This window comes from Malus sylvestris, chromosome 7 (assembly GCF_916048215.2).
Source record: "Malus sylvestris chromosome 7, drMalSylv7.2, whole genome shotgun sequence".
Taxonomy (NCBI): Eukaryota; Viridiplantae; Streptophyta; class Magnoliopsida; order Rosales; family Rosaceae; genus Malus; species Malus sylvestris.
In genome coordinates, this window is record NC_062266.1 from 6144104 (window position 1) to 6171931 (window position 27828).

Genomic DNA, 27828 nt, shown 5'->3' on the forward strand with positions numbered 1-27828 from the left:
TAATTTCAAATCGACTCTCATTATTTCCTCTATTTGAATTGTAACATTACAAAGATTTAGATTTGTCTTGGAACATAATTTGTATAAAATGTAGCATCTCTGAGAGAGCTGCCCTGTATCGACGACGTCAATGGTCTACTCTTTAATTAGAAGTGCCCTTAAGATGACTTCACTCATACCATCTGGAGCTGGCAACAAATGTCCACCACCTGGTACCTCATGGTAGTGAATCCATGGAAGCTTTTCGGCAATATAGCGTTGCAGCTCGACTGGGACAAGCTTATCTTCGTCACCCTGCCATAGATGGACCGAGCCTTCGTTGCTGGCAAAGGGGTTCTGCAGATCCATAGGATCAAATTCCCAGCTCCCAAATCCAACTACCATGTCGCGAAAGATGGACTCAGCTTCTCCTTGCTGTGTGGCATGTTCCTGCCCAAACAAATAACAAAACAAACAAAAATCATCAACTCTGCCGAGTTTCTATAAAATCGTAAACAATTAGCGATCGAATAAGGAAAGTACCTTGTGCTTTTCTCTACCAGAAACCTTTGCATTCTTAATGGCTTCCCAATCTTGGCGGGACAACATAACCCTGTGTTTAGGAAAGAATTTCTGAGTGTTCCACCAGTAGGTTAACCAAGGTATATAGTGGGCAGCTCGAAGCGCCCATTGATCCTGTGGAGCTTGCTTCTTATAGGCATAAGACGACAGGTTGGCAGGAAGTCCTGGCCACCAGTAGTTGATCACCGGAGCGATCAGTGCTGCTCCAGCTAGCCTGTCGTAACAGGCATCCCAAACTCATCGAACTTTAGAGAAAATTTTCAGTACCGAACGATGCATCATCAGGTAACGAGGCTGCTTGCAAAATCTTACCTATGAGGGATGTACTGAAGACACTTCCAGATGACCTGTCCTCCCATTGAGTATCCAATCATATAAAATTTGGATCCGAGTTCCAGCTGATCACCAAGCTCCTCTATATCTAACGCCAAGCTCTTCGTTGTTCGCTTAGGATCCGGATCACTTTCACCGTACCCTGGTCTGTCGAAAGACACAATGTACACACCTAAATCTTCAATAACTTCCTGAGGAAAGGAAAAAAAAACACGCACCACGAAATCAACCAATAAAGAGTTGAACTGAAAAATGACAAAGAATCAGCAAGGCAGTACCGGAGAGACGGCTGTTGCAATGATTGGATCATGTCGGGAACTAAAGAAGGGATGAACAAAGATAATCTTGTACTTGGCCACTTGTTTTGGAACACCATGTTCCTTGTAGGCCAAAAATCTTCCATCCCTTAGCCTTATTCTAGGCGCTGTGACGGGTGGACCGCCAGGCGAACCACAGATGTTCGGAGGTGGTGGTCGGGTGGCCTGATATGCCCACGCCAGCAATCCAACCAACAAGATGAATGTGATCCTCTTAAACATGTTTGAGAAGATGGAAAGTATGAAACTTTACTCACCTGCAGTAAAAAGAAGCAAATAGAAAAATAACATTACACTAGAGGACATCATTGTACAATAAGTTTAAAGTGCTTTTAGATTTAGGTCCGAAAATAAGTTGTTTCGGGAGTGAGTTCAGTAATCTAATTACATGTTTTGATACTAATTTTACCCTTTTAGATAAGAATATTTAAATTCTTTAATTAAAGAATACAATTCCTAAATATTAAATAGAAAATCGATTTATGTGGCAGGTAATCAAAATGATCATATATTTGAATCTAAATATACACTTTTTTTCGTAGCCATAAAAACATTATAATGCATTTTGAGAAAGGAGATGATGATATGTGAGAGAAAAGAAAGATCGAAGATGTTGGAAGTTTGAAACGTGAGAAACAAAAACACAAAGATACAATAAAATGAGTTGATTAAAAAGAAAACAAGAAATAAAAGAGGAGAATGCTTCCATGGTGCTTTGGTGCCACCGGTCTCATATTTATTGGGTTGGTTTGAGTGCTTTAATCAGACTTGACCAAACGAGATTCAACACTAGGGGATTTCATTTCTACATTTAAGAACAAAGCAGTAGCAGATGCCATACAAAAATGAGAAAGAAGAACGAAAAAAAGACAAAAAAAGAAAAGGAATATTTTTGTTTGCTATTCTTAAGTGATGGTGATTCTTATTACTCTATTTATCATCGTAAAATGAGTTTAAATTTCAAATATGTATAGTGAATATATATAGACCTTAAAATTTAAACCCATTAAATAATGGTAAATAGACTTGTGAGTATTATCATCACTTGATAATGATGATTCGTGAGCAAAAATGCACCCGGAAAAAAATTATGAAGATAAAACGAGCCGTGAGAAGTAGGTCAGTAAGAGATTTAATTCCTAATCACTGAATTCATTTCAACAAGTAAACTATTCTTAATAATAGTTTGAAAAATTAGACTTATAGTAAATTTTCTCGAGTTTTTTAATTTGCTACTTCCCCTCAATTGATGAAAGGTTATTTAAATCAAACAACAACCAGAAAAATGGACAATCAAGTATAAAGAAAACAAATACACACACGCTTTACTTTTATCCAAAACAATATTACAATATCAAAACTATAAGATGCGGATTTTAATATATAAGAGAGAAACAGTGTTCTAGCTAATTTGATTATACTAATTGTTCCTGTAAACGCACACAATCAATAAATAAGTTGCAAATTAAAAGATGCACTCCTTTGTTTAACCAAAACCACAAGAAAAGAAATCATAAAAAATCATACTTGCTAATGTGGTTTTTTGGTAAAAACTTACCACCAACACTCCTCCCTCTGTGATAATAATAAGTTTATGCAGAAGAAAATGGCAGAAACCAGGCTGAGTGAGCAGCTGCTTTTAGCTTTTGTGTGGTTGTTAAATTACGTGGAGGAACCCACCTTCACCTATTTCAAGGCTCGTTTCTTGTCTAGGACTGGCTTGACTTAGACAATCTGCCGGATTTTAAAGAAAACAAAAATAGAAATATGAATGTCAGATTGCATGTTTTGTCAAAGTGACGAACGTAGATGGAGACGCGAAGAAAAATTGTCCATCTTAATCTTAGACTTTTTGTAAAGATTAGGAGAAATAAGTTTTGTTGGTAATTTTAATGACATATTTGTCAATCTCCTTCCCTCGAACTTGGAAAAAGTTGCTAAATTTCTGTATAAATTTTAATTTTAATCGATTACTCGCCTGAGTTGTTATAATTAACCAAATTTTCCCTTAATGTTAGATTTTGGAATTTTTGTTCTATTTTGGTCACAACAAATGTTTGAGGACAATAAAGTAATTTTATTCTTAATGTGGACATCAAATTGCTTTTTGTTTTTTCCTTCTCCACCTCCTCGACACCGTTCACTCAAATTGCTTTTTGTTTTTTTTCCTTCTCCACTTCCTCGATGCCGTTCACTCTCTGTTCGAATTAGTAGCTGCAATGTATTAGCTTTGCACCCAATTTACCAAAACAAAATTATCTTTTTGCCTTCATACAATTGTCATGTGTTGCTTGCATGACCAAAATAGAAGAAAAAATTTAAAATCTAACAGGAAAAAAATGGCTATTTATAACAGTTTAAAATAATAATCGACTAAAATTAAATTTCAAAAGAAAAATTAACAGTTGCATAAATGTTAAGCAAATCAAGAAATAGGTCAATTTTAATTAATAGCATATTATTTTATTTTTATTTTTTTGAAGAGAATTAATGGCATATTACAAGGAATAAATCCTTGTGGTATTTGATAGTTGGTGGCCATGGAGAAATTTTTAGTTATAACCGAAATACAGATAATATATCACGTGTTTCTACGTAAGTGGTAAAAAATTTTAATTTTTAAATTATTAACATTTTAACACACATAATACATCATTTATATAAAGATACGTAGTGTATCATTTAATGTAACGGTCACATTAAAAAATCTATTGTGGCCATGGTTGGCAGCCTTCCTCTTCGCTTTTATTCTTTTTCTCTATTGGGTTGGGATTTTTTTTTTTTTTTTTTGAAGAATTGGTTTGGGATTTTTATGAGTCGGCACTGAACAGGAAGGCAGGTGTGGTTGTTGGTTTGTCCAATCCAAAAGTTGGAGGCTGCTCAACTACACGACATAATAAACGACAAAATAGACAAGTCTATATGTGGGCGTTGTTAGTTGTCCTAATAAGAGTAGACAAATGCTAGCAAAATTCTTTTTAAAATGAGACTTTTTATTGATTTTTTAACATTCCACAGTTTAACATTAATTATCGTGCGAATGTTATAAAATATTATATAAAAAATATAAGGTATAGAGAGTCAATTGAAAGTCTCACCATTAAGAGAGTCACTTTATTATTTCTATAAAATTTTGGTTACAACTTACAACCATACCATTAGAGCATCTCCAAAAAAAAAAAAAAAAAGATAATGTAGCATCTCTAAGAGAGCTGCCCTGTATCAACGACGTCAATGGTCTACTTCTCTCTAATTAGAAGTGCCTTTAAGATGACTTCGCTCATACCATCTGCAGCTGGAAACAAATGTCCACCACCTGGTACCTCATGGTAGTGAATCCATGGAAGCTTTTCGGCAATATAGCGTTGCAGCTCAACTGGCACAAGCTTATCTTCGTCACCCTGCCATAGATGGACCGAGCCTTCGTTGCTGGCAAAGGGGTTCTGCAGATCCATTAGATCAAATTCCCAGCTCCCAAATCCAACTACCATGTCGCGAAAGATGGACTCAGCTTCTCCTTGCTGCGTGACATGTGCCTGCCCAAACAAATAACAAAAGAAAACAAAAGAAAAATCATCAACGCTGCCGAGTTCTGTAAAATCCTAAACAATCAGCGATCTAACAAGGAAAGTACCTTGTGCTTTTCTCTTCCAGAAACCTTTGCATTCCTAATGATTTCCCAATCTTGGCGGGAAAACATATTCTCTGGTTTCCCGGATACAACGCTGGATTTAGGAAAGAATTTCTGAGTGTTCCACCAGTAGGTTAACCAAGGTATATAGTGAGCAGCTCGAAGCGCCCATTGATCCTGCGGAGGTTGCTTCTTATAGGCATAAGATGACAAGTTGGCAGGAAGTCCTGGCCACCAGTAGTTGATCACCGGAGCGATCAGTGCTGCTCCTGCTAGCCTGTTGTAATAGGCATCCCAAACACATCAAACTTTAGAAAGAAAAAAATTCAGTACCGAACGATGCATCATCTGGTACCGAAGGAGGCTTCTTGTAAAATCTTACCTATGAGGGATGTACTGAAGACACTTCCAGATGCACTGTCCTCCCATTGAGTATCCAATTACATAAAAATTGGATCCGAGTTCCAACTGATCACCAAGCTCCTCTATATCTAACGCCAAGCTCTTTGCTGTTCTCTTAGGATCCGGATCACTTTCCCCGTACCCTGGTCTGTCGAAAGACACAATGTACACACCTAAATCTTCAATGACTTCCTGAGAAAACAAAAATAAATAAAAATCCACCACGAAATCATCCAACATAGAAATTAACTGAAAAGTGACAGAGAATCAAGCAAGGCAGTACCGGAGAGACGGATATTGTAATGATTAGATCGTGTCGGGAACTACTGAAGGGATGAACAAAGATAATCTTGTACTTTGCGATTGGTTTTGGAACACCATGTTCCTTGTAGGCCAAAAATCTTCCATCCCTTAGCCTTATTCTAGGCGCTGTTATGGGTGGACCGCCAGGCGAACCACAGATGGTCGGAGGTGGGGGTCGGGCGGCCTGATATGCCCACGCCAGCAATCCAACCAACAAGATGAATGTGATCCTCTTAAACATGTTTGAGAAGATGAAGTATGAAACTTTGCCCAACTGCAGTAAAGAAGCAAATACAAAAGTAAATTACACTTGAGGACATTATATAATAAGTTTTAAGATAATTTTTTGTTCAGGTCCAAAATTATAAGTTGTTTTTTCGAACGAGTCGAGTAATCTAATTACATATTTTTATACCAATTTTACCCTTTTAGATAAAAATATTTATATTCTTTAACTAGAGAGTACAATTCCTAACTAGCAGGTATTTTACCAAAATAGGAAATTGATATACGTAGCAGATAGTCTAGAAAAATATATTCCATGTAATTTATATACTCATTACTCTATTTATCACCGTAAAATGAGTTTAAATTTCAAGATATGCAAGGGTGCAGCGAAGTACAAGGCTACCCTTGTAAGATCCCACATCGCGCCCAGGGGTGTGGATCTTGTAAGCCTTATATGTATATTCTTATCTTTACCTAGCACAAGGCCTTTTGGGAGGTCACTGGCTTTGGTTTCCATCAGAACTTCGAAGTTAAGCAAGTTCGCGCGAGAGCAATCCTAGGATGGGTGACCCACTGGGAAGTTCTCGTGTGAGTTCCCAGAAACAAAACCGTGAGGGCGTGGTCGGGGCCTAAAGCGAACAATATCATGCTATGGTGGAGTCGAACCTGGGATATGATAGGGGCCCGGACTGGGATATGACAACCCTGGGCCTGGGTTATAGCCTAGGTAGCTCTTGTGGGTACAAACCAAGTATTCCCTATATTTCATTTATTTTTATATTCATCTCACTATTAGCTCATGTATTTATTTTATTTATTTACTTCATTAACCACAACAACAACAACAACAACAACAACAACAAAGCCTTTTCCCACTAAGTGGGGTCGGCTATATGAATCCTAGAACGCCATTGCGCTCGGTTTTGTGTCATGTCCTCCGTTAGATCCAAGTACTCTAAGTCTTTTCTTAGGGTCTCTTCCAAAGTTTTCCTAGGTCTTCCTCTACCCCTTCGGCCCCGAACCTCTGTTCCGTAGTCACATCTTCGAACCGGAGCGTCAGTAGGCCTTCTTTGCACATGTCCAAACCACCGTAACCGATTTTCTCTCATCTTTCCTTCAACTTCGGCTACTCCTACTTTACCTCGGATATCCTCATTCACAATCTTATCCTTTCTCGTGTGCCCACATCTCCCACGAAGCATCCTTATCTCCGCTACACCCATTTTGTGTACGTGTTGATGCTTCACCGCCCAACATTATGTGCCATACAACATCGCTGGCCTTATTGCTGTCCTATAAAATTTTCCCTTAAGCTTCAGTGACCTACGACGGTCACACAACACGCCGAATGCACTCTTACACTTCATCCATCCAACTTGTATTCTATGGTTGAGATCTCCATCTAATTCTCCGTTCTCTTGCAAGATAGATCCTAGGTAACGGAAACGGTCGCTTTTTGTGATCTTCGCTAGATTGCTCCGGTCATTAGTGTGGATAAGTATATAAATGGATAGAGATAGGAAAGCAAACACCAGATGTACGTGGTTCACCCATATTGGCTACGTCCACGAAATAGAGGAGTTCTCATTAATTGTGAAGGGTTTACACAAGTACATAGGTTCAAGCTCTCTTTTAGTGAGTACAAGTGAATGATTTAGTACAAATGACATTAGGAAATATTGTGGGAGAATGATCTCGTAATCACGAAACTTCTAAGTTCCGGAGTGTGGTATCGTCTTGACTTGCCTTATCTGTCTCATAGGTAGATGTGGCATCTTCTCTGGAAGTACTCTTCCTCCATCCAGGGGTGGTATCTTTAACTGGTGGAGATGCACAAGGTAATGTATCAATTTCACTTGAAGCTTACTTGTAGTTTCAGGCTTGGTCAAGCGCGATACAAACCATGTAGTAGGAGTCATCCAAGTCGCCGAGCTAGGGGATCTGCTGAAAGAGGTGACAGACAAGGTAAGCAATCAGAGCTCCAAGCAATCAGTCCCAGATCAGAACTTTGATTTCGAGTTCCGGCTGATTATTCACATTCTCCCTATCTTGCAGGCAGCATGAAGGATAAAGAGAAGAAAAATGAGAAGAGATGATATGGGATACTTTTGCTTTTGAAGAAGTAACTTTCCACAGGCTTATTCTTGAACTAGGCTGGAGGGTTTTCTGGTTTCCTCCAGAGTATAAGGCCGACTGAAGAATTTGAGGGTCAAAACAAGTCCATCAAATCTATAGTACGTTCGACCCTGCTGATATGGGATACTTTTGCTTTTGACAGAGTAGTGGATGTATCGGCACGTGTGCTGTTACGCTTGTCTCCACATGCTTCCTTGTATCCTTCTCACTTGCCCTATCTGTTCCTCAGGCAGATGCGGTATCTTCCCTGGAAGCATAAGATGTTGAAGATGAGTACTCGAGAGCAATGCCAGGTAAGTAATCAAGTAAGGGGTTCCAGGCAGTCAGTTCCTGACTGGAAGCTTGATTCCAAGTGCTGACTGATTGCTCTCTTTCTCCTTGTCTTGCAGGTAAGAACAAGGCCAAAGGAAAAGACAGGGAAAAAACATGATATGAGATACTCTTGCTTTTAACCCTGATGATATGAGATATTCTTGCTCTAGTATAGCTTGTTTGCAGAGGTATTATCGGGGGGAAAGAAAGCTGAATATTTCAAAAGGCTTCTTTAGGAGTGCCCTCTCAGATATGAGGAAGGGTTGAGCATTTTTGCAGGTCTGCCTGTCCGTTGGAGATGGAGGTCGACATATATAGGAGTCTCCCTAACATCAAGTAATAATGCTATTCATTTACCCTGCTTGGTCATAGCACGGTAGTGGGAGCTGCCAGCCTTGATGTAATCCTACAGTTATAGGAAAGCTTTCGGTTTGTCCTTCATGAGTTCTTACGGCAGTCTTTGCTCCTTCATACATATCCTTTATAGCTTGGATATATGCTACTCGTACTCTTTTCTTCTCTAAAATCCTCCAAAGAATGTCTCTTGGGACCCTATCATACGCTTTTTCCAAATCTATAAAGACCATGTGTAAATCTTTTTTCCCATCTCTATATCTTTCCATCAATCTTCGTAAGAGATAGATTGCCTCCATGGTTGAGCGCCCTGGCATGAACCCGAATTGGTTGTCTGAAACCCGTGTCTCTTGCCTCAATCTATGCTCAATGACTCTCTCCCAGAGCTTCATTGTATGACTCATTAGCTTAATACCCCTATAGTCCATGCAATTTTGTACGTCGCCCTTATTCTTGTAGATAGGCACCAAAGTGCTCGTTCGCCACTCATTTGGCATCTTTTTCGTTTTCAAAATCCTATTGAAAAGGTCAGTGAGCCATGTTATACCTGTCTCTCCCAAAACTTTCCACACTTCGATTGGTATATCGTCTGGGCCTACTGCTTTTCTATGCTTCATCTTCTTCAAAGCTACAACCACTTCTTCCTTCCGGATTCGACGATAAAAAGAGTAGTTTCTACACTCTTCTGAGTTACTCAACTCCCCTAAAGAAGCACTCCTTTCATGTCCTTCATTGAAAAGATTATGAAAATAACATCTCCATCTATCTTTAACCGCGTTCTCTGTAGCAAGAACCTTTCCATCCTCATCCTTGATGCACCTCACTTGGTTTAGGTCCCTTGTCTTCTTTTCCCTTGCTCTAGCGAGTTTATAGATATCCAACTCTCCTTCTTTGGTATCTAGTCGCTTATACATATCGTCATAAGCCGCTAACTTAGCTTCTCTCACAGCTTTCTTCGCCTCTTGCTTCGCTTTTCTATACCTTTCACCATTTTCATCGGTCCTATCCTTGTATAAGGCTTTACAACATTCCTTCTTAGCCTTCACCTTTGTTTGTACCTCCTCATTCCACCACCAAGATTCCTTTTGGTGTGGGGCAAAGCCCTTGGACTCTCCTAATACCTCTTTTGCTACTTTTCGGATACAGCTAGCCATGGAATCCCACATTTGGCTAGCTTCCCCCTCTCTATCCCACACACACTGGGTGATTACTTTCTCTTTGAAAATGACTTGTTTTTCTTCTTTTAGATTCCACCATCTAGTCCTTGGGCACTTCCAAGTCTTGTTCTTTTTTCTCACTCTTTTGATATGTACATCCATCACCAACAAGCGATGTTAATTAGCCACGCTCTCTCCTGGTATAACTTTGCAATCCTTACAAGTTATACGATCCCCTTTCCTCATTAGAAGAAAAACTATTTGTGTTTTTTACGACCCACTCTTGTAGGTGATCACATGTTCTTCTCTCTTCTTAAAGAAGGTGTTGGCTAAGAAGAGATCATATGCCATTGCAAAATCCAAGATAGCTTCCCCATCCTCGTTTCTCTCCCCAAAACCATGGCCACCATGAAAACCTCCATAGTTGCCTGTCTCCCTGCCCACGTGTCCATTTAAATCTCCTCCTATAAATAACTTCTCCGTCTGAGCAATTCCTTGCACCAAGTCTCCAAGGTCTTCCCAAAATTTCTCCTTCGAACTCATATCCAACCCTACTTGAGGTGCGTACGCACTAATCACATTGATAAGTTCTTGTCCTATTACAATCTTGATTGCCATGATTCTATCTCCTACCCTCTTGACATCTACAACATCTTGTGTCAAGGTCTTGTCCACGATGATGCCAACACCGTTTCTCGTTCTATTTGTGCCCGAGTACCAAAGTTTAAACCCTGAGTTTTCTAGATCCTTTGCCTTAAGACCAACCCACTTAGTTTCTTGTAAGCATATAATATTTATCCTTATCCTCACCATAACTTCCACTACTTCCATAGATTTTCCCGTTAAGGTTCCTATATTCCACGTTCCTAAACGCATTCTACTCTCCTGAACTCTACCCTTCTGTCCTAGCTTCTTCACCCTCCCCCGTCCAGTGGAATCAAAGTACTTCTTTTGTGTGTCCCGTGTAAAGTTGATAGGTGCATATGCTCCCAAACAACTTTGAGTGGAGTCGTTCGAAAAGAAATTTCTATGGCCCCCTTGCTCATTTAACACTGCATCCGGGTGCCTATGGAGATACAGCAACCCTTGCTCACTTATCACTGTGCTCGGGCCACACAGCGCGCCACTTACGGGTGACGCCCTAGCTTTAGCGCGATTTCGTTTTGAATTCATTTTCATAAGGATTCGACGTAACTGTGGAGTGCCGGCTGTCGACTACCTGACGCCCTCCCCCTCCTCCTTTACCCGGGCTTGGGACCGGCAATGTAAGATAAACTTACATAGGTGGAGTTTATTTACTTCATTAACCAATACTATTTATTTCCTAACAAAATCTATTTTATAGTTCATATGCTATCCATTTATGGTTAATCGTGACAATAATTACTTACTCTAATAACGCTTTTAATTCTTTTCAAAAGTAACTCGTTGCATGTTTTAGTTTTTTAATTATTTTATGCATGACTTTTTTCTATTTAAAAAAGTTTTACAACGTGTTAACCTTTTTCTATTTATTTATGTATATATTTGCCATATTAAAGGTTGATGAACATAGAATAATTGGACCAGCTTTGCTTATAACATTAACGTATAGTCATTTTTCAAAAAACAAACATTTTTTAATACTTCTTCGCTAGCCCACCGGCCATAAATTTTCTGGCTCCGCCCTTGAAGATATGTGGAGTGGACAGACACTGACTTTAAAATTTAAATTCACATGTGAGCATTATCACCACTTGACGATAGTAAGCAAAAATGCACCCGAAAAAAAATTATGAAGATAAACCCAGCCGTGAGAGGTAGATGAGGAAGAGATTTAATTCCTAATCACTCCAAAGAGGTAGATGAGGAAGAGATTTAATTCCTAATTACCGAACTTACTTCAATAAGGAAATTATTCTTAATAATAATTAGATTTATATTAAGTTTTCTCGAGTTTTTTAATTTGGTATTTCCCCTCAATTGAAAAATGGTTATTCAAATTAGACAACCAGAAAAATTTAGACTTTTATCGAAATAATATTCTAAAATCTAAATTACAGAAGACGGATTCTAATATTTAAGAGAAGTCTTACTTGATATGCACTCCATTGTTAAACCAAAATTACAAGAAAGGAAATCATAAAAAATCATACTTGCTAATGTGCTTTTTGGATAAAAACTTACCACCAACTCTCCGCTCCTCCGTCTGTGACAATAATTTGTTTATGCAGAAGAAAATGGCAGAAATAGGCTGAGTGAGCAGCGGCTTTTAGCTTTTGTGTGGTGCTGAAGCTGCCGTGTTTGGTGTCTCTTTGCTGCTCATTTTTGTAATACCAGTTAATTTTTGCTCCTTTCTTAACCAAAGTTAATTTTTTCAAAATTGGAAATGAACATTTAATATTAAAGTTAACCAGTTACTTAGTATCATAATCTAGTAGTATTCATTTTTATTTATAAGTGAGAGGTCTTAGGTTTAATTCTCTCCAAAAACGAATTTGTATCAAATTATTGCTAACTCATTGTGAGACTAAGGAGGGTGTATTCAATTAGGATTTTGAGGGATTTTAATTTTTTTAATGAATCTAGGGGTGTTCAATTAGGATTTTAAATGATTCTCTGAAATTCAATGTGTATTCAATCAGGATTTTAAGATAGTTTATTAAAATCCTTAGAAATTCGGGTGTATTGAATTAGAATTTTAAAGAAGTTTATAACATTCCAAGTGTATTCAATTCGAATTTGAATTTAAAAAATTTGGAAAAGTTAGGAATTATAGGGAATTAGAGAGATTTTGTAGTGTATTTTAAGCATCCATAAATCTCACATCTTCCATGAGATTTCGAGGGAATTGAATCAAAATTTTACATTGAATCTTTACAAATCAGTTAAACTCCATAAAAATCCATGGATTTATAAATCCATTAAAATCTCTCAAATTCCCAATTGAATACACCCCCATAAGTCCATCCCCTTCCCTTTCCCTATAGGGGGTGTATTCAATTGGGAATTTGAGAGATTTTAATGGATTTATAAATCCATGGATTTTTATTGAGTTTAACTGATTTGTAGAGATTTTATGTAAAATTTTGATTCAATTCCCTCGAAATCTCACGGGAGATTTGTGAATGCTTAAAATACACTACAAAATCTCTCTAATTCCCTCTAATTCCTCAACTTCTCCAAATTCTCTAAATTCTAATTCTAATTGAATACACCTAAAATGTTATAAACTTTTTTAAAATTCTAATTGAATACACTCGGATTTCTAAGGATTTTAATCAACTATTTTAAAATCCTGATTGAATACACATTGAATTTCAGATAATCACTTAAAATCCTGATTGAATACCCCTAGATTCATTAAAATAATTAAAATCCCTCAAAATCTCAATTGAATACACTCCCTTAGTGTAGATAATATCGTTTGTTAAAAAAAATTAAAGTTAATCAGAATTAGTTAAAATGACATGTGTCAGATGATAAAGAGTATTGGTGGTGAGTAAAAGTGTTCACGTTATTGTTAAATTACGTGAAGGCGCCCACCTTCACCTATTTTAACGCTCGTTTGTTGTCTAGGACTGACTTGGCTTAGGTCACCTGCTGACTTTAATGAATACCAAATAGAAATATGGACCAGATTGCATATTTTGTCAAAGTGACGACCGAAGATAGCAAAATCACGAAAAAAACTTGGTCAATTTAAATTTAAATGTTTTATAAAGATTAGTAGGATTAAGGTTTGTTGATAATTTTAATGAGTTATTTGTCTATTATCTCCTCCCCAAGCTTGTAAACAGTTTCTAATTTTTGTATGAATTTTAATTTTAGTTGATTATTTGCTTGAACTTTTATAATAACCAATTTTTAATCCAAAGATTAGATATTGGAATTTTTCATTCAAAACAAATGTTTGAGACCAATAAAGTAATTTTATTATTAATGTGGATTTCAAATTGCTTATTTTTTTTACCCTTCTCTCTTCCTCTAGTGGACTCCGAACACTTTCTGTTTGAATCAGTCATGAGAGTCCAATAAGCAGCTGTAATGTATTGGCTTTCCACTCAATTTACCAAAAAAATTTACCTTTTTACCTTCATACAGTTGTCATATATTGTTTGCATGACAATGATGAATGAAAAAAAATTCAAAATCTAATTGGGAAAATTTGTTTATTTATAAAAGTTTAAAAATGTAATCAGCTAAAATTAAAGTAAAAAAATATATTTAACAACTTTGTAAAAGTTTGGAGAGCAAATCAAGAAACATGTCAATTTCAATCAATTAAAATGATAGGTGAACAATTAAAAAAAAGAAAAAGAAAAAGAAAATTGGGAAGTTGGTCACGTGGGAAATAGAAAAAGAACGTTTTTCTTCAAAATGGGGAGTTGGTCACATGGGAAGTGTAGAGATAATGTTTTTCTTCTTCATTGGAACTAGGTCCAAGAACAGGAGAATCATGGCGATATTCTCTGTGTTCCTTTTCGTCTGAAATTAGATACTTCTTCTCAACCCTGAAAATGGATTGTTGAAGTAAGCTTGGGACTCTTTTGTTCCACAACACCGTATTCCTTCTCAGGCCTATTCAAATGGCTGTATGGATAATGCTTTTAGGCTGAACCGAAGAATTGGCTTGAAATGATTATCCGAGTTGCTCGCAGTTTGACAGTTTCTGTTGCTTGTTTCATGCATTTGTAACTTATTTTTTGTTCTTTATTCCAATTATGGTCTTTCTATTCATTGTCTTTGACACAATAATGAATAAATTTTCTTTTGTTCATTCGAAAGTACGGCATTGCATCTTTCACTTCTAGCAGGAATTAGAAATGGAAGATTGATAGATTTCACTAAAAATGATAGCTAGCAGTTGGTACAAGATTGATAGATTTCACTAAAAATGATACCTAGCAGTTAGTACAGGCCGGAAAATGGTGATCAGTAGAAGAACTAACAGAGTGGCGCTGGCATGTACAAAGTTTTATTTTAGTCTCTGTAATATATTTTTTTTTATTACTATTAACGGGAGGGGGAGGTTCAAAACTATTCCAATAATTTGAGGGAGGGGGGGTTTCGAGCCCTGGACGCATAGGTGGAAATTCAACGTCCTATTACTAGGATATATTGGACCACATGCAGGTATTACATGGGTGGAAATTCTAACCTCTTGTCCCTGTAGTAGTTTCAATTGTCGCGTTTCTAAAGAGATGCTTTACCTTCCGGGTGTTACATTTGCACGAATCGCATTGCATCTGTCATTTGTGTAGTTCCAACTTTGCAGTTCGTTCACCTGCCAGGTACGAGTTCGCTGGATGTAACCATAAAAATGGCCTGCGATATGGAACATCATACAACTAATTTCGAATCGACTCTTCATTATTTCCTCTATTTGAATTGTAACATTACAAAGATTTGTCTTGGAACATAATTAGTATATAATGTAGCATCTCTGAGAGAGCTGGCCTGTATCGACGACGTCAATGGTCTACTCTTTAATTAGAAGTGCCTTTAAGATGACTTCACTCATACCATCTGCAGCTGGCAACAAATGTCCACCACCTGGTAACTCATGGTAGTGAATCCATGGAAGCTTTCCTGCAATATAGCGTTGCAGCTCAACTGAGACAAACTTATCTTCATCACCCTGCCATAAATGGACCGAGCCTTCGTTGTTGACAAAAGGGTTCTTCAGATCCGTAGGATCAAATTCCCAGCTCCCAAATCCAACTATGATGTCGCGAAAGATGGACTCAGCTTCTCCTTGCTGTGTGGCATGTTCCTGCCCAAACAAATAACAAAACAAACAAAAATCATCAACGCTGCCCAGTTTCTATAAAATCTTAAACAATTAGCGATCGAATAAGGAAAGTACCTTGTGCTTTTCTCTTCCAGAAACCTTTGCATTCCTAATGGTTTCCCAATCTTGGCGGGAAAGCAGATTCTCTACTTTCCCGGATAAAACGCTGTGTTTAGGAAAGAAATTCTGAGTGTTCCACCAGTAGGTTAACCAAGGTATATAGTGAGCAGCTCGAAGCGCCCATTGATCCTGTGGAGCTTGCTTCTTATAGGCATAAGATGACAGGTTGGCAGGAAGTCCTGGCCACCAGTAGTTGATCGCCGGAGCGATCAGTGCTGCTCCAGCTAGCCTGTTGTAACAGGCATCCCAAACACATCGAACTTTAGAGAGAAATTTCAGTACCGAACGATGCATCATCAGGTAACGAGGCTGCTTGCAAAATCTTACCTATGAGGGATGTACTGAAGACACTTCCAGATGACCTGTCCTCCCATTGAGTATCCAATCACATAAAATTTGGATCCGAGTTCCAGCTGATCACCAAGCTCCTCTATATCTAACGCCAAGCTCTTCGTTGTTCGCTTAGGATCTGGATCACTTTCACCGTGCCCTGGTCTGTCGAAAGACACAATGTACACACCTAAATCTTCAATAACTTCCTGAGGAAAGAAAAAAAAAAACACCTACCACGAAATCAACCAATAAAGAGTTGAACTGAAAAATGGAAAAGAATCAAGCAGGGCAGTACCGGGGAGACCGCTGTTGCAATGATTGGATCATGTCGGGAACTAAAGAAGGGATGAACAAAGATAATCTTGTACTTGGCCACTTGTTTTGGAACACCATGTTCCTTGTAGGCCAAATATCTTCCATCCCTTAGCCTTATTCTAGGTGCTGTGACGGGTGGACCGCCAGGCGAACCACAGATGTTCGGAGGTGGTGGTCGGGCGGCCTGATATGCCCACGCCAGCAATCCAACCAACAAGATGAATGTGATCCTCTTAAACATGTTTGAGAAAATGGAAAGTATGAAACTTTGCTCACCTGCAGTAAAGAAGCAAATATAAAAATAACATTACACTTGAGGACATCATTGTATAATAAGTTTTAAGGTGCTTTTAGATTTAGGTAAAAAAAAAAGTTGTTTTGAGCGTGAGTACAGTAATCTAATTAAATGTTTTTATACCAATTTTACCTTTTTAGATAATAATATTTAAATTCTTTAACTGGAGAAAACAATTCCTAAGTATTAAAATGGCAAGCAATCAAATGATCATATCTTTGAAATTAAATATACACCTTTTTCGTAGGTATAAAAACATTATAATACATTTTGAGAAAGGAGATGATGATATGTGAGAGAAAAGAAAGATCGAAGATGTTTGAAGTTTGAAACGTAAGGAACAAAAACACAAAGATACAACAAAATGAGTTGATTAAAAAGAAAACAAGAAATAAAAGAGAATGCTTCCATGGTGCTTTGGTGCCACCTGTCTCGTATTTGTTGGGTTAGTTGGAGTGTTTTAATCAGACTTGACCAAACGAGATTCAATGAGGGGAATTCATTTCTACATTTAAGAACAAAGCAGTAGCAGATGCCATTCAAAAACGAGAAGGAAAAACGAAAAAAAGAAAAAAAGAAAAGGAATTTTTTTGTTTACTATTCTAAAGTGATAGTGATTCTCACTACTATATTTATTATCGTAAAATAAGTTTAAATTTTAGATATGTGTAGTAAATAGATACAGATCTTAAATTTTAAACTCATCAAATGATGGTAAATAGAGTTGTGAGTATTATCATCACTTGATAATGATGATTCGTGAGCAAAAATGCACCCGAAAAGAAATTATGAAGATAAAACGAGCAGTGAGAAGTAGGTCGGGGAAGAGATTTAATTCCTAATCACTGAATTTATTTCAACAAGTAAACTATTCTTAATAATAGTTCGAAAAACTAGACTTATAGTAAGTTTTCTCGAGTTTTTTAATTTGCTACTTCCCCTCAATTGATGAAAGGTTATTTAAATAAACTGAAAATATGACTTTAGTCCTTGAAACTTAATTTTCTCCACATAAAACCCGACATAAGTTTTTTACTAGAATAAAACCCATTGACTAGATTCCACATCAGCAAATTCCTTAATTATATTTGACTTTACACATTTAAAAAATTTTGATACCCAAAACACCCCTATTTGAATGTTTGATTTACACAATTAATTCCATACAATTGTAAGGGAGAATTAATGATTTTACAAAAATAAAAAAATAATGAATTCATTGCATAATATAATAACAATAAAACATGCCTAATAAATATATTAATACATGCTTAGTTAAGTCAATAAAATTATATTTTAAGTATAAAATGTAGGTAAATTATTTCACACACACACACACACACATATATATATATATATATATATATATAACAACAAAAAAAGCATGCTTGACATACATAAAATTCATGCAGAATAATTTACCTACATAATAAAGCAAACCCAAATATATGCAAAATAATATACCTACATAAAAAATGTTATTATTTTATTCAATACTAGTTTACCTATTATTTGTACATATAATAATAAAACGTGCCCAATATATATGATGATACATACAAAATAAAATACCTACATAATGAAGAAATGTTATTTGATTCAAAATTAATTTACCTACAAAAGATATGTTATTTGCTCATCATAAATTTAAATATAGGTCGATTGATGTGTGTGTGTGTGTGTGTGTGTGTGTGTGTGTGTGTGTGTGTGTGTGTGTGTATAGCTTATGGTAGTAATCTATACATTTGAACGTATATATGTATGTGTTTGGAGTAATAATATGTGCAATAATTATATTTTCATTGTAATTAAGGTGAGTAATAACATGTATATTGATTTTTATTTTGAATATTGTGGTACAAATTGTAAATATTTTGTAATTATAGGTCAATTACTTCTATACTTGAGAGTCATTTTTAAATTTGGGTTTTATTTGGATATTTATAACTAGGTGGGTTTTTATCTAGGAAATAAAAATTGTAAGGGTCTATATCTAAAGAACCCTTAAATAAAACAACAACCAGAAAAATGGACAATCTAGTATAAAGAAAACAAATACACACACACTTTACTTTATCGAAAACAATATTACAACATCAAAACTATAAGATGCGGATTTTAATATATAAGAGAAACACTGTTCTAGCTAATTTGATTATACTAATTGTTCCTGTAAACGCACACAATCAATAAATAAGTTGCAAATTAAAGGATGCACTCCATTGTTTAACCAAAACCACAAGAAAAGAAAGCATAAAAAAATCATACTTGCTAATGTGGTTTTTTGGTAAAAACTTACCACCAACGCTCCTCCCTCTGTGATAATAATAAGTTTATGCAGAAGAAAATGGCAGAAGCCAGGCTCAGTGAGCAGCTGCTTTTAGCTTTTGTGTGGTTGTTAAATTACGTGAAGGAACCCACCTTCACCTAATTCACGGCTCGTTTCTTGTCTAGGACTGGCTTGACTTAGACAATCTGCTGGATTTTAAAGAAAAAAAAAATATGAATGCCAGATATTTTGTCAAAGTGACGAACGTAGATGGAGACGCGAAGAAAAATTGTCCATCTTTATCTTAAACTTTTTGTAAAGATTAGGAGGAATAAGTTTTGTTGGTAATTTTAATGAGATATTTGTCGATCTCCTTCGAACTTGTAAAAAGTTGCTAAATTTCTGTATAAACTTTAATTTTAGTCGATTACCCATCTGAATTGCTATAATTAGCCAAATTTTCCCTTAATGTTAGATTTTGGAATTTTTCTTCTATTTTGACCACAACAAATGTTTGAGGACGATAAAGTAATTTTATTTCTAATGTGGACATCAAATTGCTTTTTGTTTTTTCCTTCTCCACTTCCTCGACGCCGTTCACTGTCTGTTCGAATTAGTAGCTGCAAAGTATTAGCTTTGCACCCAATTTACCAAAACAAAATTACCTTTTTGTCTTCATACAATTGTCATGTATTGTTTGCGTGACCAAAACAGAGGAAAAAATTTAAAATCTAACAGGGAAAAATTAGCTATTTATAACAGTTTAAAATAATAATCAGTTAAAATTAAAATTCAAAACAAAGATTAACAGTTGCATAAAAGTTCGGAGGCAAATCAAGAAATAGGTTAATTTTAATTAATGGCATATTATAAGTAACAAATCCTTGTGGTATTTGGTAGTTGGTATTGCGTACCACCTAACACAACCACACAGAAAAATGCATCCATTGGTGGCCATGGTTCGCAGCCTTCCTCTTCACTTTTATTCTTTTTCTCTATTGGGTTGGGATTTTTATGAGTCAGCACTGAACAGGCAGGCAGGGGTGATTGTTGGTTAGTCCAATCCAAAAGTTGGAGGAAAAGACTTGGCTGATGAAGAATTCAACAGCAGATTCTGCTTACACCTAATCCCGGCTGGACACATGTCCAAGTTTTGTTAAAAAAAAATTAAAATTTAGACACGTGTTCAATCGAAATTGGTTGTAAGTAGGACCTGCTGCTGAATTTGCAGCAGCCAAGTCCAGTTCAAAGTTGGAGGCTACTCAACAACACGACATAAATAATAGACGACATAAAAGACAAGTCTATATGCGGGGACTGTTAGTTGTCCGAGTAGAGAGAGTTCATTGAAAGTCCCACTCTTGAGAGCCCCTTATCATTTCTATAAGATTTTGGTTACAACCGTACCAGTAGAGCATCTCCAAAAAAAAAAGATAATGTATAATCTCTATAATGTAGCATCTCTGAGAGAGCTGCCCTGTATCGACGACGTCAATGGTCTACTCTTTAATTAGAAGTGCCTTTAAGATGACTTCGCTCATACCATCTGCAGCTGGCAACAAATGTCCACCACCTGGTAACTCATGGTAGTGAATCCATGGAAGCTTTTGGGCAATATAGCGTTGCAGCTCAACTGGGACAAGCTTATCTTCGTCACCCTGCCATAGATGGACCGAGCCTTCGTTGTTGACAAAAGGGTTCTTCAGATCCGTAGGATTAAATTCCCAGCTCCCAAATCCAACAATCATGTCGCGAAAGATGGACTCAGCTTCTCCTTGCTGCGTGACCTGTTCCTGCGCAAACAAACAACAAAACAAAACAAAAATCATCAACGCTGCCGAGTTTCTATAAAATCGTAAACAATTAGCGATCGAATAAGGAAAGTACCTTGTGCTTTTCTCTTCCAGAAACCTTTGCATTCCTAATGATTTCCCAATCTTGGCGGGAAAACATATGCTCTGGTTTTCCGGATACAACGCTGGATTTAGGAAAGAATTTCTGAGTGTTCCACCAGTAGGTTAACCAAGGTATATAGTGAGCAGCTCGAAGCGCCCATTGATCCTGCGGAGGTTGCTTCTTATAGGCATAAGTTGACAAGTTGGCAGGAAGTCCTGGCCACCAGTAGTTGATCACCGGAGCGATCAGCGCTGCTCCGGTTAGCCTGTTGTAATAGGCATCTCAAACACATCGAACTTTAGAGAAAAAATTTCAGTACCCAACGATGCATACCGAAGGAGGCTTCTTTGTAAAATCTTACCTATGAGGGATGTACTGAAGACACTTCCAGATGCACTGTCCTCCCATTGAGTATCCAATTACATAAAATTTGGATCCGAGTTCCAGCTGATCACCAAGCTCCTCTATATCTAACGCCAAGCTCTTTGCTGTTCTCTTAGGATCCGGATCACTTTCCCCGTACCCTGGTCTGTCGAAAGACACAATGTACACACCTAAATCTTCAATGACTTCCTGAGAAAACAAAAAAACAAAAAAATCCACCACGAAATCAACCAACATAGAAATTAACTGAAAAGTGACAGAGAATCAAGCAAGGCAGTACCGGAGAGACGGATATTGTAATGATTAGATCGTGTCGGGAACTACTGAAGGGATGAACAAAGATAATCTTGTACTTTGCGATTGGTTTTGGAACACCATGTTCCTTGTAGGCCAAAAATCTTCCATCCCTTAGCCTTATTCTAGGCGCTGTTATGGGTGGACCGCCAGGCGAACCACAGATGTTCGGAGGTGGGGGTCGGGCGGCCTGATATGCCCACGCCAGCAATCCAACCAACAAGATGAATGTGATCCTCTTAAACATGTTTGAGAAGATGATATGAAACTTTGCCCAACTGCAGTAAAGAAGCAAATACAAAAGTAAATTACACTTGAGGACATTATATAATAAGTTTTAAGATAATTTTTTATTCAGGTCCAAAATTATAAGTTGTTTTTTTGGAACGAGTCGAGTAATCTAATTACATATTTTTATACCAATTTTACCCTTTTAGATAAAAATATTTATATTCTTTAACTAGAGAATACAATTCCTAACTAGCAGGTATTTTACCAAAATAGGAAATTGATCTACGTAGCAGATAGTCTAGGAAAATATATTCTATGTAATTTATATGCTCATCACTCTATTTATCACCGTAAAATGAGTTTAAATTTCAAGACATGCAAGGGCGGAGCCAAGTACAAGGTTACCCTGGGCTATAGCCTAGGTAGCTCTTGTGGGTACAAACCAATTATTCCCTATATTTCATTTATTTTTAGGGTAAATTACAAAAAACTACCTCAACTATTGGTGTCACGACACTTTCATACTTCATCTTTTAAAATTGACAATGTCATACCTCATCTTACGGATTTGTGTCAATGTCAGACCTCCATCAATTTTTCTGTTAATTTCTCTGTTAAATGCTGACGTGGCTAGAGACAGGACCCACTCACTAATCCAACTGGATTAAAAAATAATTAAATATTTTTTTAGTAATTAAATATTCAAAACTTAAAAAAATTAAAATTTTAAAAATTAAAAAATTAAAAAATGGCCTAAGGGATCTGGCCTTCCCTTTCCTCCACCCACACCAACCCTTTTTCATCTTCTCTTCGATAGCCACCAAACCCTTCCCCGTCCCCCCCAACCTTCCTCCACCACCCTCTCTCTCTTCTCTCTCTCCTCTCTTTGGGATGCGATCTCCCTCCTCCGTCTTTCTCCCCACTTCCCTCACCACCACCTCCCAACCCGACCCATCCCTCCCCTAGTCCCTCCATACCCAACCTTCCTTCACCACCCGCACCCGATGCCTAGCTTGCCGTTGGGAAGCTTGATCCGAAGGAATCGAATATCGCTAAAATTCTTCAAGACTTGGGTCGAGGAGTGGTGGGTGACGCCGGATTGGTCAAGGTTGTTGATGTCAGTGGCGGAGGAATTTGAGTCATCGACGGAGAGAGAGGAGTGAGACCTATTCGGGGATCGTCGGTTAGGTCTTAGGAACTGACCGAGCACTTGCAAAGGCTTGGTAATGTTGTTGAGGACGAGGCGGACCACAACTCCATCCCTTTCTTCTCCGATGTAACCATTAACCCAGTCATTCTTGTCTCCAACTACCCCACCTTAACCTCTCTCTGCTCCAGCGAACGTCTTTCCCTTCTCTAACAAAACCCAACATCTCTCGTACGGACCTCGTTATCCCATCTTCGAATATATCGATCTCCTCGTCATCTCACCCCATCCATCTGACAAATCTAAAGCTGCCGTCGGCCATCCCTTGTGACAAACTCGAAGTCGCCTTCCAGGTTGTCAAGCTCTAGATCGCTAATCGAGTAGTTTTGCCGGTTGAAAACTCCCTCAATGGGGACGCAGAGGTTTGCAATTTGACGAACCTCAAGGAATGGCTAAGGCTGCACCTCACCGTTTTGGAGAGAAGGAAGGTGAAAAATTAAGAAGATCGGCCTCCTCCAGGCGCGCATAGAAGGTTTGTCGTTGATGACCTCTCTGCAACTCATAGGCTGCAAGCCCTGCCACTCCTTTAAGGTATCCAAAAAGTTTTCAAATTTCAAATTTCTGTGAAATTTTAGAATTTTTTTGCTTCTGGGTTGTGTTTTTAGTGTGGATTTGTTATTGAATTTTTATTTTATTTTTTATGTGGATTTGTTATTGAATTTATGGTTTGGGGGGCAGATCTGGGTTTGCATGTAATGTGCTTTGAATTTTTGATGAATTTTTCAATTTTTAAAGTCTTGAAGGTTACACAGTGTTGTTTCATGTTCAGGTGAAGGAAATTTGGTTGTGTTTAAAGAGGATGAGGAAGCGGCGGGAAACGATGCAGCAACGGCCAAGGGCTGACGTCAACGATCTTGTTGAAGACAAGGATGAGGAGTCAGGGTGGGATCTGGGTTTGAGTTGGGGGAAGATGGGAGAAGATAAATAGAAGAGAGAGAGAAGGGTTGGTGTGGATGGAAGAAAGGAAGGCCCGCATCCCTAGGCATTTTTTATTTGTTTTGTTTTTTAATTTTTAATTTTTTTAATATTTTATTATTAAAAATATATTTTATTATTTTTCAATCTAGTTGGATTAATGAGTGGGTCTCGTCTTTGGCCACGTCAGCATTTAACAGAAAAATTGACTGAGATCTGACATTAGCACAAATTCGTAAGATGAGGTATGACATTGTCAATTTTAAAAGATAAGGTATAAAAGTGTCATGACACCAATAGTTGAGGTAGTTTTTTGTCATATACCTTTATTTTTATATTCATTTCACTATTAACCCATGTACTTATTTTATTTATTTACTTCATTAACCAATACTATTTATTTCCTAACAAAATCTATTTTATAGTTCATATACTATCCATTTATGGTTAATTAAGACAATAATTACTTACTGTAATAGCGCTTTTAATTCTTTTCAAAAGCAACTTGTTGCATGTTTCAGTTTTTGAATTATTTTATGCATGACCAAGGTTATAAAAGACGCTTAGCGCTAGTCGGGCAGTGAGCTAGGACTTAACGCCTAGACGGGCTATACGAATTTAAGTAAATATATTATATTTCGTGTAAATAAGTGTTTGTTTATACTTAAAATATATATAATTTCATTATAAACTACAAAATAGAATGACATATATTAGGAAGTATTGAAACATAATGAAAACATGGGAAACATACATATAATGTGTATTCATTTAAGTATTCAACAAGTTCCTTACAATTTATTAAAAAATTAAAATGCAAAATAAAAGTTATCTATTTTCTGTCTAAGTGAGTCGTAACCTAGGTGGACTAGGCGTATGCCTAGACGGTCTAAGCGGGCACCTCAGCAGGTTTAGGCACCGTTTCTTAATTTTCAAACGCTTAGGCATTAATTGGGACCGTGGCCAACCGCTTAGCACCTAAGCAAAGATTTTTAGAATAGTGTGCATGACTTTTATCTATTTAAAAAAGTTTTACAGTGTGTTAACCTTGTTCTGTTTATTTATGTATATATTTGTCATATTAAAGGTTGATGAACATAGAATAATTGGATGAGCTTTGCTGATAAGATTAACGTATAGTCATTTTTCAAAAAACCTACTTTTTTTTTATACTTCTTGGCTAGCCCACCAACCGTAAATTTTTAGGCTCCGCCTTTGAAGATATGTGGAGTGGACAGACACAAACCTTAAAATTTAAACTCATAGGATGTGAGCATTATCACCACTTGATAGTAAGCAAAAATGCACCCGAAAAAAAATTATGAAGATAAACCCAGCCGTGAGAGGTAGATGAGGAAGAGATTTAATTCCTAATTACTGAACTGAAGAGATTTAATTCCTAATTACAGAACTTACTTCAATAAGTAAATTATTCTTAATAATAATTAGATTTATGTTAAGTTTTCTCGAGTTTTTTAATTTGGTATTTCCCCTCAATTGAAAAATGGTTATTCAAATTAAACAACTGAAAATATGACTTTAGCCCCTGAAACTCAAGTTTCTTTACATAAAACCCGACATAGTTTTTTTACCTGAATAAAACCCAATGACTAGGCTCCACATAAGCAAATTCATTAATTCTATTTGCCTTTACACATTTTGCATTTTTTAGATGCCTAAAACACCCCTAATTATAGTTTTAAGTATACATTAAATTCTATGCATATTTGAAGGGAGGGATTAATGAAAAAAAAATGCATTAATGTTTAAAATCATTGCATATTAATATATCATAACAAATTGTATGTTAATGCTTCTGGAAAAAAAAAAGCTCTAATGTTATACTTTCCTTAAGATTTTGTAATTATTTTTCAAATTTGCATAAAATTTGACAATTTTAATTTAATCTTGCCATTTTCTTACCCAAATGAAAATCTGAAAAGGCGCTATAAAATTTGTCCAGTAATAATACATGAAAAATAATTTACTTATAAAGTTAAAGAAATGTTATTTGATTCAACATAAATTTATCTATATTTTATATAATAATATAGGTGAATCATTGCACAAATATATATTAGGAATAAAATGTGCCCAATATATATATATATAATGCATGCAAATAATTCACCTACAAATAAGGGAAATTTGGTTAAAAATAATATATCTACTACTTTCAATTTTCCTTTTTTTTTTTACAAACATAATGTACCTACAATATAATTTACCTGTTGTTTAATCAAATAAAAAAATAATGTATCTACTGTTTCATTTTAATGGGGATAATTTGCCTTGGTTTAGTTTTTACGAAATAATTTAGGCACTATTTAACTTGACCAAAATAATGTAACTACTATTTTAATTTACCTACAAAATAAATGCTATTTGATTCAAAATTAATTTACTTATATTTTACATATAAATATAGATAAATTATTTTTAACACACATATATAATAAAAAATAAAAAATGTCTAATGTATGTAATAATCTATGTAAAATAATTTACCTACAACATAAAGAATATTAATTGGTTTGTTTTTTTTATCAAACAATATTATTTGATGGAAAATAACTAATTATACAAAGGATTTTCTTTTTCCATACTAAAAATGTGCCCATATTTGTTTATGAATATGGATAAATTCGTGTGTATATATATATATATATATATATACATGTTACTAATATTTATGATACAAGAAAGGAAAATTTTCCATATGGGGTTAATTATTGCTAATCATAATTAGGGTGAGTAATAATATTTATTAACATAATTAGGGTTTTGTGGCATAAGTTGTAAATATGTTGTAATAATTGGTTACATATTTGTCTACATGATAGTCTTTTTGAATTTTGGGTTTTATTTGAGTATTTACTATTAGGTGGGTTTTTGTTTGGAAAATAAGAGTTTCAAGGGCCTTTCTCTAAAGAACCCATTAAACAACCATAAAATTTTAGACTTTCATCGAAATAATATTCTAAAATCTAAATTACAGGAGACGGATTATAATATTTAAGAGAAGTCCTACATGATTATACTAATTGTTTCTGTAAACCTCAATAAATAAGTTGGAAATTAAAGGATGCACTCCATTGTTAAACCAAAATTACAAGAAAAGAAATCATAAAAAATCATACTTGCTAATGTGCTTTTTGGGTAAAAACTTACCACCAACCCTCCGATCCTCCGTCTGTGACAATAATATGTTTATGCAGAAGAAAATGGCAGAAACAAGCTGAGTGAGCAGCTGCTTTTAGCTTTTGTGTGGTGCTGAAGCTGCCGTGTTTGGTGTCTCTGAGCTGCTCGTTTCTTAACCATAGTTAATTTTTTTCAAAATTGGAAAAGAACATTTAATATTAAAGTTGACCGGTCATTTAGTATCATAGTTTAGTAATATTTATCTTTATTTGTAAGTGAGAGGTCTTAAGTTTAATTATTGTCAAAAACAAATTTGTAACAAATTATTACTAGCTCATTGTGAGGTTAAACTCATCAATTCTCCTTTAATGTGGATAATATCATTTGTTAAAAAATATTAAAGTTAATCAGAGTTAATTAAAATAACATGTATATGTGTATTGGTAGTGAGTAAAAGTGTTCACGTTATTGTTAAATTACGTGAAGGCCCCACCTTCACCTATTTTAACGCCCGTTTTTTGTCTAGGAGGACTGACTTGGCTTAGGTCACCTGCTGAATTTAATGAATATCAAACAGAAATATGGACCGAAGATAACGAAGTCACGAAAAAAAACTTGGTCAATTTCAATTTAAATTTTTTATAAAGATTAGTAGGTTTTAAAGAGTTATTTGTCTATTCTCTCCTCCCCATGTAAACAGTTTCTAATTTCTAGATGAATTTTAATTTTAATCGATTATTTGTCTGAATTTTTATAATAATCAATTTTTAATCCTAAGATTAGATATTGGAATTTTTCATTCAAAACAAATGTTTGAGACCAATAAAGTAATTTTACTCCTAATGTGGACTTCAAATTGCTTTTTTTCCCCATCTTCTCTTCAAATAGTCGACTCCGAACACTTTTTGTTTGAATTAGTCT

The 27828-nt window shown here is 36.0% G+C and overlaps 2 protein-coding genes across 10 annotated transcripts; both read right to left on the reverse strand.

Moving 5' to 3' along the window:
- LOC126629752 (uncharacterized) lies at positions 1–27079 on the reverse strand. 9 transcript variants are annotated; one of them, XM_050299865.1, is made up of 9 exons: positions 26938–27079; positions 5528–5821; positions 5225–5436; positions 4846–5119; positions 4535–4747; positions 1173–1334; positions 874–1085; positions 523–775; positions 1–429 (listed from the first exon to the last, which is right to left on the reverse strand). In XM_050299865.1, the coding sequence occupies exons 2-9, from the start codon at positions 5786–5788 to the stop codon at positions 136–138; spliced, it is 1881 nt and encodes a 626-aa protein (XP_050155822.1). In that variant the 5' UTR covers positions 5789–5821; positions 26938–27079; the 3' UTR covers positions 1–135. The 9 variants fall into 9 exon arrangements, with proteins under 9 accessions (XP_050155822.1, XP_050155817.1, XP_050155816.1 ...); XM_050299860.1 differs by lacking the exons at positions 4535–4747; positions 4846–5119; positions 5225–5436; positions 5528–5821; positions 26938–27079 and adding exons at positions 2770–2891; positions 18992–19010 and having other exon boundaries at positions 1173–1468; XM_050299859.1 differs by lacking the exons at positions 523–775; positions 874–1085; positions 1173–1334; positions 26938–27079 and adding an exon at positions 11901–12034 and having other exon boundaries at positions 1–209; positions 4528–4747.
- On the reverse strand, positions 20182–27072 carry LOC126629753 (uncharacterized). Its single transcript, XM_050299866.1, has 5 exons — positions 26938–27072; positions 21400–21691; positions 21097–21308; positions 20727–21000; positions 20182–20632 (listed from the first exon to the last, which is right to left on the reverse strand). The coding sequence occupies exons 2-5, from the start codon at positions 21658–21660 to the stop codon at positions 20339–20341; spliced, it is 1041 nt and encodes a 346-aa protein (XP_050155823.1). The 5' UTR covers positions 21661–21691; positions 26938–27072; the 3' UTR covers positions 20182–20338.
- Positions 27080–27828: the final 749 nt, after the last annotated feature.

What these genes read in the sequence shown, in the direction of transcription:
- LOC126629753 (XM_050299866.1), bottom strand. Translation starts at nt 21,660, where the DNA reads ATGTTTAAGAGGATCACATTCATCTTGTTGGTTGGATTGCTGGCGTGG. An exon ending in TTACAATATCCGTCTCTCCG is followed by an intron (nt 21,309 to 21,399) that starts GTACTGCCTTGC and finishes TTGTTTTCTCAG; the next exon opens with GAAGTCATTGAAGATTTAGG. An exon ending in CTGGAAGAGAAAAGCACAAG is followed by an intron (nt 20,633 to 20,726) that starts GTACTTTCCTTA and finishes TTGTTTGCGCAG; the next exon opens with GAACAGGTCACGCAGCAAGG.
- LOC126629752 (XM_050299865.1), bottom strand. Translation starts at nt 5,788, where the DNA reads ATGTTTAAGAGGATCACATTCATCTTGTTGGTTGGATTGCTGGCGTGG. An exon ending in CTTCAGTACATCCCTCATAG is followed by an intron (nt 5,120 to 5,224) that starts GTAAGATTTTAC and finishes CTATTACAACAG; the next exon opens with GCTAGCAGGAGCAGCACTGA. An exon ending in CTTCAGTACATCCCTCATAG is followed by an intron (nt 776 to 873) that starts GTAAGATTTTGC and finishes CTGTTACGACAG; the next exon opens with GCTAGCTGGAGCAGCACTGA.